The 14,289-nt window shown below is 39.6% G+C and overlaps 2 protein-coding genes across 2 annotated transcripts; both read right to left on the bottom strand.

Annotated features, from left to right (window-relative positions):
• Positions 1 to 87: 87 nt before the first annotated feature.
• LOC124256286 lies at positions 88 to 2,297 on the bottom strand. The gene is made up of 3 exons (XM_046690260.1): positions 2,241 to 2,297; positions 1,531 to 1,583; positions 88 to 923 (listed from the first exon to the last, which is right to left on the bottom strand). The coding sequence occupies exons 2-3, from the start codon at positions 1,577 to 1,579 to the stop codon at positions 151 to 153; spliced, it is 822 nt and encodes a 273-aa protein (XP_046546216.1). The 5' UTR covers positions 1,580 to 1,583; positions 2,241 to 2,297; the 3' UTR covers positions 88 to 150.
• Positions 2,298 to 6,232: 3,935 nt separating this feature from the next.
• Positions 6,233 to 7,837, bottom strand: LOC124256287. Its single transcript, XM_046690261.1, has 3 exons — positions 7,826 to 7,837; positions 7,564 to 7,621; positions 6,233 to 7,053 (listed from the first exon to the last, which is right to left on the bottom strand). The coding sequence occupies exons 2-3, from the start codon at positions 7,610 to 7,612 to the stop codon at positions 6,281 to 6,283; spliced, it is 822 nt and encodes a 273-aa protein (XP_046546217.1). The 5' UTR covers positions 7,613 to 7,621; positions 7,826 to 7,837; the 3' UTR covers positions 6,233 to 6,280.
• Positions 7,838 to 14,289: the final 6,452 nt, after the last annotated feature.

Raw genomic sequence — 14,289 nt, 5'->3', positions numbered from 1 at the left:
CAGTTCTTGTTGTAACTGATTTTATATTAAAAGATGCTACAAATCAACCCAATTCTTCTGCAAGTACTCTTATTTCGACTAGAACGATGAGAGCAGGTCAACTTTTATTGAACCATTTAAATACATGATGGCTTTGTGTACATGAATCCATCATCCTAGAATAGTAGGGCTGCCAGAGTCGGTGGATAGGGCAAAGTTCTTGAAGTAGGAGTAGCAGTCATGGGTTGGAGCCCAAGAGCTGTCACGGCCACCGAAGAAAGTTGAGAAGAATATTCCATCGATGTCAACGCTAGCTAAGGCCCGAATGTTGAGTTGGTCGATCTGGAACACCTGTTTACCTTCGTACCACACCTTGATAACCCCATCTGTCTTCCCAGGAGTGTTGATTTTAACTGACTGAGCAATGTTCTGCCATGCACCGCGCTTGAACCTCCACTTTCCTCGTCCAAGAGAATACCCTTTTATCGAGTTACAGACTGCATCGTCACAGAAGTCATGGACCTGATGAGTGTGATCTTGAATATAGGCATACACTTCTCCATCTCCGTCCGCCCTCCACATGAACCTAGTCGAGAAACAGTTGTCGGAGTGTCTTCCGCCAGAGCAGTTGGTCCATCCGCCAAAAAGCCCCGGAAGTTTACCTCCTCGTCTGAAGTCAAAGTTCTTGTCAAAGAAGACATCATAACTGAAGGTCATGATGCTGTGATCTGCAGTCGGTGTTGCAAAGAACTGGACCCCTTCATTTGGGCCGTGGCTACTGTACCGGCCCTTCTCGTACCAGACTCTCAAGACGTGGTTGCTTCCTCCGTCGGGGTCAGTGACTACGGAACCAGATCCATGATCGTAGTCGTTGGAGGTTAGTGCATGCATACCATTGCGGTAGTTAATTGGGTCAAACTCTTTATGTGTCCACAAGAGTGTACCTGGGAAGAGGAAGAAATCAAACTTTGAGTCCGTGTTGACATCAGTGTGTTATTTATTTTTTTGGTCTTAAAGATTCTGATTCGCGGATTTATCGAACCATCGGAAAATGGTCGTCAGTAGCAATCAAGACTCGAGTAAACATATTGCAGTAACCAATGGAAACATCTAAATCTTTATACTGTTTCATTAACGGGACACAGTTCATTTCGGTTCATGACATGCACAAGGTCTGTGCATTTGGTACCATTGAGAGTGAGGAAGCTGGTACACAGTTAGTCCGGCATTACAGCGACAGGTGCGAGAATGGAGTTTTGCAAATTGTATTCATAGGAGCACTTTGACGTCAGAAATAGTAAGCATAGTGTTTTATTTGGGTAAAGACGAACGAAATGAATGGACTGGGTGGACTTGAGCCACTGCCTTCTGATACATGTTGAACGGGTGTTAGCGATGAATATGGTTGTCTTTTTACAATATCCCTACACTGTCACTGTGGTGAACACCAGACATCGTCACGACGCGTAGTTCAATGCTTGCGATCAAACTCAGGACGTGTTGAGCCAATACTGCATGTAGAGTCGTATGTTAAGACTGATTATTAAATACCTTCGACGGTTAGGCCTACAGCCAACAGTAGGAAGCACAACAGCTCCATGACTCTGAATTAAAAATAAATGAGTACATCAACGGAGGTTATACATGTGAATATTATAGGACCATTAAAGAAATGGGCTTTTTCAGCATTCACAGATGTCAGTTTGGCCGTTCAAAACCTGTATTTCCAGGAATCCATCTTGGGGTTTGATTTCGATAAACCTAACATGACTGTGTAGAAAACACATATTTATTATCTGCTTGAAGCTGGCTGTTAAATACATAAACATGTAGGAAAGGTAACAAATTCTACCATGACCTCAGTAAATACTCGATTGTGATTGGTTAATTAAAGTCATTCAGAGGTATATAACCATGTTATATACCTCTGATTTTCCGACACAGTATGGATCTTTTTAAAATCTTAATAACGCGGTTATGGTAGTATGGAGATAAACATATTGTGTTGGAAAACTAGAGGTATATAACGAAATCATAACAGCTCTACATCGCATTTGGAGCTGTTATAATGTCGTTATATACCTCTGATTTTCCAACACAGCATGTTTATCTCATAAATGTATGTTGAAGCATAAATTGCACTCGCTTCATTGCTTAACTCCACAGAAACAGAGACGCAAAATCCAAACGCGATGTAAACTATGTGAATGGATCAGTGTGAATCAGACATATATATGACTCGAAGTCGCTATAAAACTCACCTGCCCGACTTTCTGCCGCAACAGGCAAAGCAGTAATCCAGTCAATATATACAGTTTTGACATTCTTATCTACACAATCCTGTGGCCTCATGCTGACATTGCATGATAAGAGGTTTCTCAGTTTTTTAATTTTTGCAAACAATCGTGAATGATTGCTGACAGAATTAAATTTCACAGCTAGCTATTCGTGCTATTCTTATCGTGACAAGACATCTATATATCTACAAGTTAAAACATAACTTTATTCGTGATTATTCTATTAATCTCTGATCCTCGCTGTTTTGATCTAGCGGTAGGGGTGTGGATATGTCAAAACACCACAATGTGCATTTACGTTTGACTTCAGTTTGCTCGTAATACCAATCCCAGAAGCTCGTAATACCTATCCCAGACGGTCGTAATACCTATCCCAGAAGCTCGTAATACCTATCCCAGACGGTCGTAATACCTATCCCAGAAGCATGTTGCGAATTAGACTAGATCCCTAGCAACATGTACAAGTCGTCATGAGGCACTATGTGCTCAAGAAATTAAAAGAATACAGTATGTTTATCTCCAAATTGACATGTGATAAGGCGCCACTTTTTTCCATGAGTGAAGCACACCTTAATGCATTATTTGGGACAATATTTCATTCCTCATGATCCACTGTTCTCCAAAAGCATTTGACACATCCATACTGTCACAACCAGATTCACCAATAGCTGAAGCTATTCGTGTCAATATTTACGCATATCACTAACCTCATAAATATCAGAAGATGCCATACCCATGGCCAATTATATCAAATGCTGAAAGAATTTTTGAGTGATTCAGTATACAATGTTCTCCGTGCATGCTCCAGGTATAAACATCAATGAATACTAGTATAGATACAGATAGCAGACTGAAGCTATTCAATACATGATTTACACATATCATTAACTTAATACATATCAGAAGATATTTTACCCAATTATGTGACCGGAAATGCTTGAAGGTTTTTTGTTTCCCGAAAATTTTCCCAAGTATAAACGTCAATATGTTTGTATGTCTTCCGTTGTGTTTCAGCTTCTTTAGAGAATGCATGTGGATCATATGGAGAACAAAATGTACATGACTCATGATACCTATTGGGTTACACGATTTCCATTGCTTCCGATGGCAATTTTCAAATTTCCAAATTTGATGCATCTGTGACAAAAATTATTATGTCCGATGCAATTCCCTATTTGGAATTTGAGGTAAACAGTTTAACTAGACTTAGCATATGTTTGTGACGGCTGCCACCGGTGGGGCAGGGTACGCTCACCTTTACGCGAACACCCGGTATCATCACTATTTCATAGTGATTCATAACCACATGCTCTGTCATCGAATCGCATGGTGACAATCACTGGACTGTCATGCCCAGACTCGATTAAACAAATCACAAACCCGATGCTGACCTTAAAAGATATGTGCCCATTCGTTTCACAACTGATAAAGTAACTTACCTTTTGCAGAGATTTCATGCATGAAAAGGCTATGAATAGGGTCACCTTAAAGTGGGAGTTTATTTTGCTGAAACAAATACATACTCATGATATAGTCAAAATTGTACAATTGACTGCTTTTTAGCAGAGATGTCTTATGAATGTGAAAGGGTTTTGTCGCTTCTACTGTGATGTGATTATAAAACAGCAGCATAAAAAAGTGATAAAATCATCCGGAATATCTGCTAAAACAGTTTACTGTCTGAGTAAGGCTACATGTGTATATGTCATAATCATGCAATGATGTGGGTAGCTGCCTCAGTATTGTACGTTATTTTATTTACCATATTTTTAACCAAAACGTGTACTAATCGGACAAAAGTAAAACCTACTTACGAGTGTTGATTGTGACAGTATGGTATCGTTTGTGTCCAGTGGTTATGTTGTCTTGATGAATTTACAACATTGTGTTTCCTGTATTTAACATCAAACCAATACCAATAAACCAATTACAGTGGGATTTTTATAACACCGTTGTAAGATGAACGACCGGACCGTCTGAGGTATAGTGATATTATTATACAATATACAATAGATATATTATTATAGAAACTGAATGGTCCGTGTTGGTCAGTCAAATGGTGAACATAGTGTCAAAATTAGAATAGCAATGAGAGGGCGATATAGCCTCCAAATGTATGTTTCGAGTATGATGTATTCAACTATTATATACAAACACAAAATATGGGAACACCCTAAAATTTGATAGTCACATATAAACAGAAACGTGGTGAGGTCTTTTATACTCTAAGGTAAATGCAACTTTTTTGTGCTTAAGGGGCACTTTAAACGACATGTTGGAACATGCAGTGAAGAAACTGATTCAATGTTCGTTGAGTTTGAGTGAAATGAAACATTGTTAAAAACAGCGAAAAACAAGGGTGCAGAAACACTTTTGGGCGTTTGAATCAAACTTGGTGCTGGTGTGAATACATTCATTCATTATTCATAATTGGATTTAATATGAAACACTCTTCCTAACATTAATGAAGTGATTTTTTTGAAAATAATCTGGCCCAAATACTCTTCCATACTTCGGATCTCCAGCTGGATGTTATGCTCATCAGTTGCTGCGCAGAATTGCCGGACAGCAAGCGAGGTCGTCAGAACGCCGGTAAGGTCAACCGTATGGCATAATGCAACGTTAGAATCTTATGGCCGTCAATATAACTTATATTTCTAGGTAAATATGATGCATACCAGCATGTTTAGTCACGTAAAACACAAAAAATAAGAGACGTTAGTTGCCGTGATGCGATCGATGTGCTTAGGTGCGCGGAATTACCGGACGGCATTGTATATGACTATCATGTTTGAGGGTGTTCCCATATTTTTTGTTTGTAGTATTATCTATCAACGAGTGAATTAACAATTGCTAGACGTGAATCAACTGCCAAATTCTTGTGTACAAATACAATTAAAACAGAGAAAATCACGACTATTTTAGTGAGTCCTGACAAAATAAATGAGAGTTTACTAAGGGTATGTTTATGTAAGTAGCCAGTGATCTTTTGAGGACAGGACTCTATAGGTTTTTAACACCAACCACAGCAAAGTTATTCCCAACGAAAGGGCAAGGAATAGCCCAGAAATGTTGTGACATACAATAAAGAAGAAGTACCCATCCATTAGGGGTGGGTATTGCAGAGAATTTTGATATTGCGATATATTGCGATGCGAAAGCATGTATTGCGATATGTATTGCAATATATTGCATGAAGTATTTTTAAACAAAAAACTACTTATAATCGAGTTAATGCTTAATTTATAGAGCAAAAACACAGCAAAATCACTATGCTTGATTAAGCTTTAATAACAACTTTTCATCATGATAAAATAGAAATGTGAATAATATTTGGCACAAATGAAACAAGGAAATATCCGAAGATTTACCGGTCAAAATACCGGTTTTCGATCAGCGTATCGCAATACGTATCGTTTTCGTGTCTGAACCTGTAAATACCGGTAAATACCGGTAAACCGGTTATATTGCGCAGCCCTACCATCCATAATATGTGCCTTTTACTTGAATACCAACAGTACTTCTAAATGCCTCTCCAGAACCTCAAGTACAGCAACTGTTCAATTTAAAAACAGATACGTGTATTTACCTATCAAATCATCAGTATGATAACGTTATTCCACTGTGTGGATATAGGGGCGACGGGTAGCCTAGTGGTTAAAGACCCGGGTTCGATTCTCTACATGGGTGATGTCTGAATCCGATTTCTGATGTCCCCCGCCTTGATGGTGCTAAAAGCGCAGTAAAGCAAAACATTCCTACCTACCCCATGTGGATATTAGATTTGGTCCGCAGCAGTAATAAATGTTTGTCGTAAGCTACGTCGAGCTACTTTGTCCATAATACCAACCACTTGTGTGTCAGGTTTACTTTTAATAGCTCATTAATATACACCAGGGTTATTGGTCAATACGGCGTCACACAGCAAAGACTAATAACAATATAACAAAGAAATATTTCATTTTTCAAATTATCTTTATTCTGTAACGATGCCGACTATCACGTCATCCTATGATGGTTGGGTGGCCAGAGTCGGTGGATAGGGCAAAGTTCTTGAAGTAGGAGTAGCAGTCATGAGTTGGGGCCCAAGAGCTGTCACGACCACCGAAGAACGTTGAAAAGAATATCCCATCGATGTCAACGCTTGCTTTGGCCCGAATGTTGAGGTGGTCGATGGTAAAAACCAGTTTCCCGTTGTACCATACCTTGATAGACCCATCTGTCTTTCCAGGAGTGTTCAGGCGCACTGACTGAGCAATGTTCTGCCATACACCCCGTTTAAACCGCCACTTTCCTCGTCCAAGAGAATACCCTTTTATCGAGTTGCATACGGCGTGGTCACAGAAGTCATGGACCTGATGAGTGTGATCTTGAATATAGGCATACACTTCTCCATCTCCGTCCGCCCTCCACATGAACCTAGTCGAGAAACAGTTGTCGGAGTGTCTTCCGCCAGAGCAGTTGGTCCATCCGCCAAAAAGCCCCGGAAGTTTACCTCCTCGTCTGAAGTCAAAGTTCTTGTCAAAGAAGACATCATAACTGAAGGTCATAATGCTATGATCTTCAGTCGGTGTTGCAAAGAACTGGACCCCTTCATTTGGACCGTGGCTACTGTACCGGCCCTTCTCGTACCAGACTCTCAAGACATGCTTGCCTCCTCCTTCAGGGTCAGTGACTACGGAACCAGATCCATGATCGTAGTCGTTTGAGGTTAATGCATGCATACCATTGCGGTAGTTCTTTGGGTCAAACTCTTGATGTGTCCACAAGAGTCTACCTTGGAAGAGGATAATATATACACTGTTATAAACCGGCCAAAATCTATTGTCGATTTTCATTGCCTTGAAATTTCAGACCGCTTTAGCAGTAAGCATCAATCATATATGCGACAATATTGCATTCCTATGAATATGAATGATAGGTTAACTGCAATGACCGCCTGTATATTCAGAGTAAGAGAATATTTCTATTATGTTCAGAGACAAAACAGTTTTTAGCCTTCCAAGAAGACCTTCGCTATCACACTATCAGTATAACATGGGAGTAAGGTATAGGCCTGAATATAGTACGTAGAAACATATATGAAACAACACTTTAAAAAATGTGTTAATTTTAAGTATCTTTACTATATATAGGAATCTGGCAAGCTATTCTCGAAACTTCGTAAGTCCTACGAACTTCTTAAGCCCATTCTTAACACATTGGCTACGATCAAAGTTAAGAATTCTTAGGGCTACGAACGTTTCGAGAATAAGGGCCCTAGTTATTATTGAGAGTATGTCAATACCTTCAACACATAAAGAAGCAGCTCCAAGTAACACGAAGACTACCCTCATGGCTCCCGACTGAAAGGAAGATAGAAAATCAAAGATTCATTTATTCATTTAATATGAGAAGAAACATAACTTCCATTTGATTTTCAGGCAATTAAATATGTATCTCCAAAGAATAACAAAAATGTTACGTTTGGTTGCAAACTATTCAGATTTTGCAAGACGTGTGAACGAATGGGGTAGTTTAAACTCCTGCAGTTGCATTTGACCTCCTACCTGTCTTGATGTCTGTCACCACTGCCACTGACAAATCTATGTCAGTTCATATTATATTCTTTCGATATTCTTATCTTAACCTGAGGTCGACCCTAGGTCAGGGTCCTGTGTTGTGAAAACGTTATGGCATCATTTTTGGTTACAATAATCAGGTTCATCAATTTTGACGATCTCTTTGTTCATATTAGAGTCATCAAAACGTTTAAAGTAATTGCAAATACTTTGTCGGTTTTATTCATCATGTTACCAACTAGAACTCAGTAGAACCCGCACTAGAACCCAGTTAGTTGTTAAGGTATACATGGCGACATATTTTCCCTCTGCAGACAACTGTGTCAAAGCTGTGATGACCTTCAAGCAGGACTGCATGTTGGACAGCAAACATGTTTCGTGAACAACTGTTCCCATGAATCACCAGTGTGAACCTAATATTCCAATTAATTTCAGTGTTTGTATTGACTGCAGAATACAACGTCTGTTCTAGGACATTGCCATAGGTGTAAAGAAGGATTGAAGAACACACACTTCGGAATGAGAGCTCGCTGAAGAATTTTGCTGCAGAGCTGAAAACATTTATATTTACAAGCAATATCGTCTTCTTAGTTGTTAATGGGTAAGGGACAATTTATTGGCACACATTTTGAGCCAGGAGGGATGTGTTGGTGGAGAGTGTCAGTGGGTCTGGTGTCTCACCACTGTGAGTGGTACTTCAGCTATCAGGGTGGGATTTGACCGAATTGATGCAGCTTGTGAACATTCACCACTTGTGAAACGCACGATCTGATAACGTGCTAACATATTTTATTAGACTCAAAATCGTGACAGTAATCGTGCAAAACTAATGACGTATGTATGCTATCATTGCATGTCGTATTTTAAACTATTTTACGTTACATTTAAAAACATTCGTTTTCGGTTTTCGTTTAAAGGTGCTCTTTTTGTCAATTCCAGAATTAAACTCAACTACATTTTGCTAGTCTTGCTGTGCTGTAATGGTAATTTGTTCAGTGTCCACTTTCACCTTTAACGATGATGCCAATATGGAATTTGTAATACTGCACGTGTTTGTTTACAATTTCTAAGCTTATGGTAAATAACTAGTCCACTTTACAACCATGGAATATTTTCCTGTTTTCCTAAGGTTATATAAGTTTATCTGGGTATTCAACAGCCAATCCATGCAGTCTGGCCTTAAAGCTGCAATACAATCGCACATGTTGGATGTCAAAGCCTGCTCTATTCCCGGATACATGGGGCTAAACATAGGAGCATTGCTTCTTCCCATGTATATTGTGTGCACTTTATGATATTGCGTGTTCTTAGTCAGCATATGGCATAATAAGTAGTGGTATTAAAACACATAACAAAATATTGAAAAACGTCGTCGGTTCACATTACTGAGAGGGGGTACCGTGACAAAGCTTCAAAATCATATACATGAGTGGGTGAGTTTTGTTTTACGCCGCACTCAGCAATATTCCAGCTATATGGCGGTATATACAAATTCAGCCAGTTATAGCAGTTTACGTCTCACTTAACCTGGTCACACAACTGATTCTGAACCTGGAATGGTATTGTGTAGTCAGTGGTGTTAGTTGTTGATTCCTAGATTTAAGCTAAAAGTTAAACGAGAATCAGTCCGAAACAAAATATCTAAACAACAAGGCAATTTGATATGAATAACACTTGTATTCTAAAATGAACTAAGTTTAGACATTTCAAGCTATTTTCCAGCAGAGTTTGTTTCAAAGACTCGTTTATATTTTCTAAAATTATGATACATATTTTCGGAACTGCTAGATTTAAAATGTTGCAATTAGTTCAACTGGTCCTTTTCACCACGGATTAGATGCTACTTAATAGCAACTCGATCGTTTAGTACTCCAAACAACATGCTGGAACATGGCTCGTTTCTTGCGAAGGTCAGTCGAACCTTAATACACTGAACAGTATTTAAAACACATCAAAGTATGTATTTTTATCCGGACTTAAGTCATCTGCAAATATATCAGCGAATGAGCGCTGTTCTTAATTAAGCACAGCTCATCAAAACACATCCCTAAAGTCTCTGTGAGCGACAGCACCACCACACAACCAATTGCGTGTTCATCGTAGAAAATATGTTGGGTTTTTATCAGCAGAAACGTGCAGAATAGGGCTATAAACGACAGGTTCTAAAGAGCCACATCACTTGTTGCTGTAGACCTAAAGGGTATTGACACACGAGATGGCAAGACTGACAGCGGAGAAACGTGAACATGTCTTGGCCATGCTTCAAGTTGGCATGTGAAGTAGTGTCACCAATGCCACCATTTAACCATCCTCAGACTACAGATAAGTTACCAGCAGACAGGAGGTCATGCAACATCGACCACCAGAGGTCAACGTCGTGTAACGACACCTCGCCAAGATCGCCATATTGCGCGTCGTCATCTTGAAGATGCACTGTGTCAGGTGTGGAATGTTATCCCCCAAAACAATATTCAAAGACTCATTGGATCAGTGAGGAGACGTTGCATGGCCTGTGTTGCTGCCAATGGTGGACATACCCGATATTGACTTTTCATTCTGACCCCTCCGATACACTGATGACGTAAATGTCTTAATAATCCATCTCAACCTAAATTTAATTGGTTACGAGCGTATTGCTCAAGCTGTTTTGTGATATTTCAACATTTAGTACTGATGCGTTTCCAGTGTTGTTCAGTATATATGCCTTTTCCCTTACGATGTTGACAAAGTCTTTGCAGAGAAAGCTGGTTTTTAACATAAGCTTTTCTAATGATCTCGTCAGTAATTCTATTTTTTGGGGTTGTGACATTTTCACTGGCCACTTCTGAGATACATCCCAATTACATTTACTGACTATTGATGATGATATATAACAACAATAATAATAATAATGGCGCTTATATTGCGCTATGTCCACGCCATGAAGGTATGCTCAACGCGCATGGCCTCCAACGATGGTAACGGAGGCAGTTGAGTTCTTCACATGGTATGGGTTTTAGGGGTTTTCTTTCAAGGTATACTGCTTTAAAAGGTGGGGTTTGAGACTGGAATTAAACGTTTCTAGAGATGGAATCAACTTGAGAGATCTAAAGCAGAAAATGGCCATTTGCCAAGATCAATGCGAGTCATTTTACTATCATTGAAAAGGACAACATTTGCTTCATCCAAGAAGTATTCAATAATTTGACCATTTAAAATTAGTACTTCCTCAAAACATATCGTGGCTTTTACTGTTCCCGCATGCGAAATAACGGCCTTCATTGGCATCATTTAGTTTCAAATATTCATCAAAATTCGGTTTACCTGTATTATAATCATTACAATAGTGATGGTTATATCTTCCCCACATGAGTTTATTTATGCATTTGCCTCCGACAGTTTTCGGGAATTTGTGAGCCATATACCACAAATCAGACATAAAAGATATAACACGACGACCTCACTGAGGATTTGTCCTGTCTGAGACCAAGATAACCATTTATTCTAAAATTATTATCTGGATAAAAAATGGTTACCTGTACAAAAGTGACATCTTGTAGGGGTGACCTACTTAACAGAAAATGTACTTTAAATTGTCTACATGTGGACATTCCATTATACTATGGTCAGCACCACTAAGGCTGTGTCTATCACTACATAGAGCGCACATAAAAGACCTGGGAACATCTACACGGAGATAAGACAAGGTGATTGATCTGATCTTCCTTGGTTATTGCATTAAAGCATCCGGCAATCACCACAAGAAAACTAAAAAGGTTTGAGGGGAAGTACCAAGGATGGCACTGGCTACCTGTGGAGTGTTGACTTGAGATTTACACACTGGTTTGAATCTGACACACGTAACTGATATTTCCACACACAGGTAGCGTTAGACCAAGAAGCAAGAACAGGACAGGGTTCAACTGTTTTAGTGGCTTGTGACGAAATAAATTGTAAATTCTGAGTAGTGGCAGCATTGAATGGGGTTGGACAAGACTTGACCATAACAGTTTTATTCTATTCTCTACTCGTACCCTTTGCACAGATACTGCCTCCTTGTATTTCTCACATCCCTTGAAGGCAGTACCCCGGTTACCTCCACAATTACAACATTTGGACATATTTTCTGAAACATTTTCTTTTTTGTTTGTCGCCACTGCACATTGGGCTATATTTTGATACATCGAGTTGTTACATGGCAATCCTTCTGGCAGTTGTAACATTTGATAGTTGGTGGGATGTACAGATGTACACGAAAGGACTGATATTACATCTCGTAAAAGTCAGGTGTAGGGGTAAAATGGTAAGTAGGGCTGAGGTAGTTATGTCCTTTTCTTTCAACACACAGGCCGTTGGGCACATTTGATCTTTGGCGGTTTTAATTGCTCAGTTATCTCACATTTACATCTGTGTCAGCACAATAAACGACGCCCTTAGATTCACTATGAGACTTTGGAAGAGAAATCGTGACACTATCGTCACAGCTATAAGGAACATTCATTACAAGGTTAAGTCGGTCTGCCCTCATGCAGTGTATCACTGAACCTCCCTTTTCCAGTCTCAGCATCACCCCATGTCGCCGATGTGCCTTTAATTGGACTCAGACCACTTGGACTCAAACTGGTCAAACGTAATCTCTGGTCAACAGAAATAAATATGACAATACATTTGATTGGTAATGCCAAGGACACACCTTTTACAACGGGATCATCCTCATGTTTTGGCTAAAAAAGCATGTTTATAATCGTTTCTTGTGTCTGGGCAAATCTGAGGTTTCCCGAAATGATGTAGACTGGATAGCATCAGCCCCGTTTCCACCAGCATCGCTTCCCATGTCCAAATATTTCTGTGATCAACGTGAGATGACAATTATGCATGGACACAATGCACGAACACTGAGGCCACGTGGTAGGAAACGATAGAATGAAAACTCAAATGTAGTAAAATAAGCCAATATTTGACAGCAGGTATTCCACAGTCACTTATCTTATTGCAAATGCAGCCATCGCAGATGCAAGAACGAGGCAAGAGTTAGCTCCCTTATATACCCAAGAAAAAGCCGTCAGAAGACGTTCCAACTCCCAGTCTATAGTCAGAGATTCATTCAACTTGATGCGTAATTACATTTCAGGGTGCATTGCTGGAGACTTTCAAGTTTTGAGTGGTGTGTATTTTGAGAGACTCTAGTATGTCTCTTGATTTACTCAATAAATACAATTTACTTTCACAGTTCTTAACTATTTTTTAAGAACTGGTTGTGGTTGACACTAACTAGATGATGTCCCAACTCGAGCTTGTAAGTCACCTTTTATTATGGGGAGCTGCAAAGTCTGTGCTCAGGGACATCTCTAAGTGACTGAATGTGGCATGAAATCTTTTGCAATCTAGTGGACGACACCCGTGTTACCTCTGATTTTAAGTGATACATTCATGTAGTTTCCACCGCTTTTCGACTTTTGCTCCCAGTAGAATCTGTTTCGGAGCGTAGCATGAAATTATCCCTTTTCATATACTTAGTCGTATCTTACCCTTTAATGAAAGCAGTATAATTTCCAAATAACTCTCTCAAACAAAATAACCCTTGAAGATCCGGGTTAGAACTGGTCTTCAGCAATCCATGTTTGTAAGAGGCGACTTACGGGATCAGGATCATGAAGTATTGTACTGTGAAGCGTTTCGAGTTGGGGTCATCTCAAAAAATATTTTCTTTTTAATCGTTAATCCTCGCAAAGACACAGGGGCCTGTGGTTGATACTGGATTGTCTGGTCCAAACTCAATTAATTACAGACCGCCGTGATATAGCTGGAGTATTCCTGAGTGTGTGACAACAAACGGACAAACAAAATAGAAAATATTGTTGGTCACGGTGCTGAGGGAAGTATTGCAGCTACATCACTGAGGTCTGTAATATACTTGGCTCCCAGCAGCTTGGTATATAATGTGATCAAAGGCCATCTCCACCTTCAAACAGAATCAGTGGTCACAGAGACTGTCCGTACTATTTAAAGTCGGTAAACAAGCAAGATTTGTTGTTTCACGACTCACTCAGCAATATTCCAGTTGCACTTCGGAGAACAAGCAAGAGATGACGCGGTCGATTCTGACATTTTGACCCTTTAAGAAAATTACAACTGCTGTATAATAAAGTACAGTGAGATGTAAAACAATTGGCTACTGACAGCTTCACTGTGTTAAAATATACTGTTCCATTTAGCGTGTTTAGCGTTGAGTACCAGACAGTTTCTACTCCAGATACAAAAGACTGACCTAATCAGCCAAATAATATTAATGAAGCTACATTTTGTAAAACATTTTTCACCTGGCTCCAACCAATTGAATTTAACGGCAGCCCTGGAAGAGCAAAAAGAAACAAAACCTATTGAGCAATCATTCACAAGAGAGCAGGGCAGAGGTCTGAGTTGCGACCTGGTATGTTAGTGGTTAAAGTGGTCGCCTCAGCTCTAGTCTTTGG

This window comes from Haliotis rubra, unplaced genomic scaffold (assembly GCF_003918875.1).
Source record: "Haliotis rubra isolate DU_JTF1 unplaced genomic scaffold, ASM391887v1 Scf622, whole genome shotgun sequence".
Classification (NCBI taxonomy): domain Eukaryota; kingdom Metazoa; phylum Mollusca; class Gastropoda; order Lepetellida; family Haliotidae; genus Haliotis; species Haliotis rubra.
This window is presented reverse-complemented; position numbering and strand designations above follow the sequence as displayed.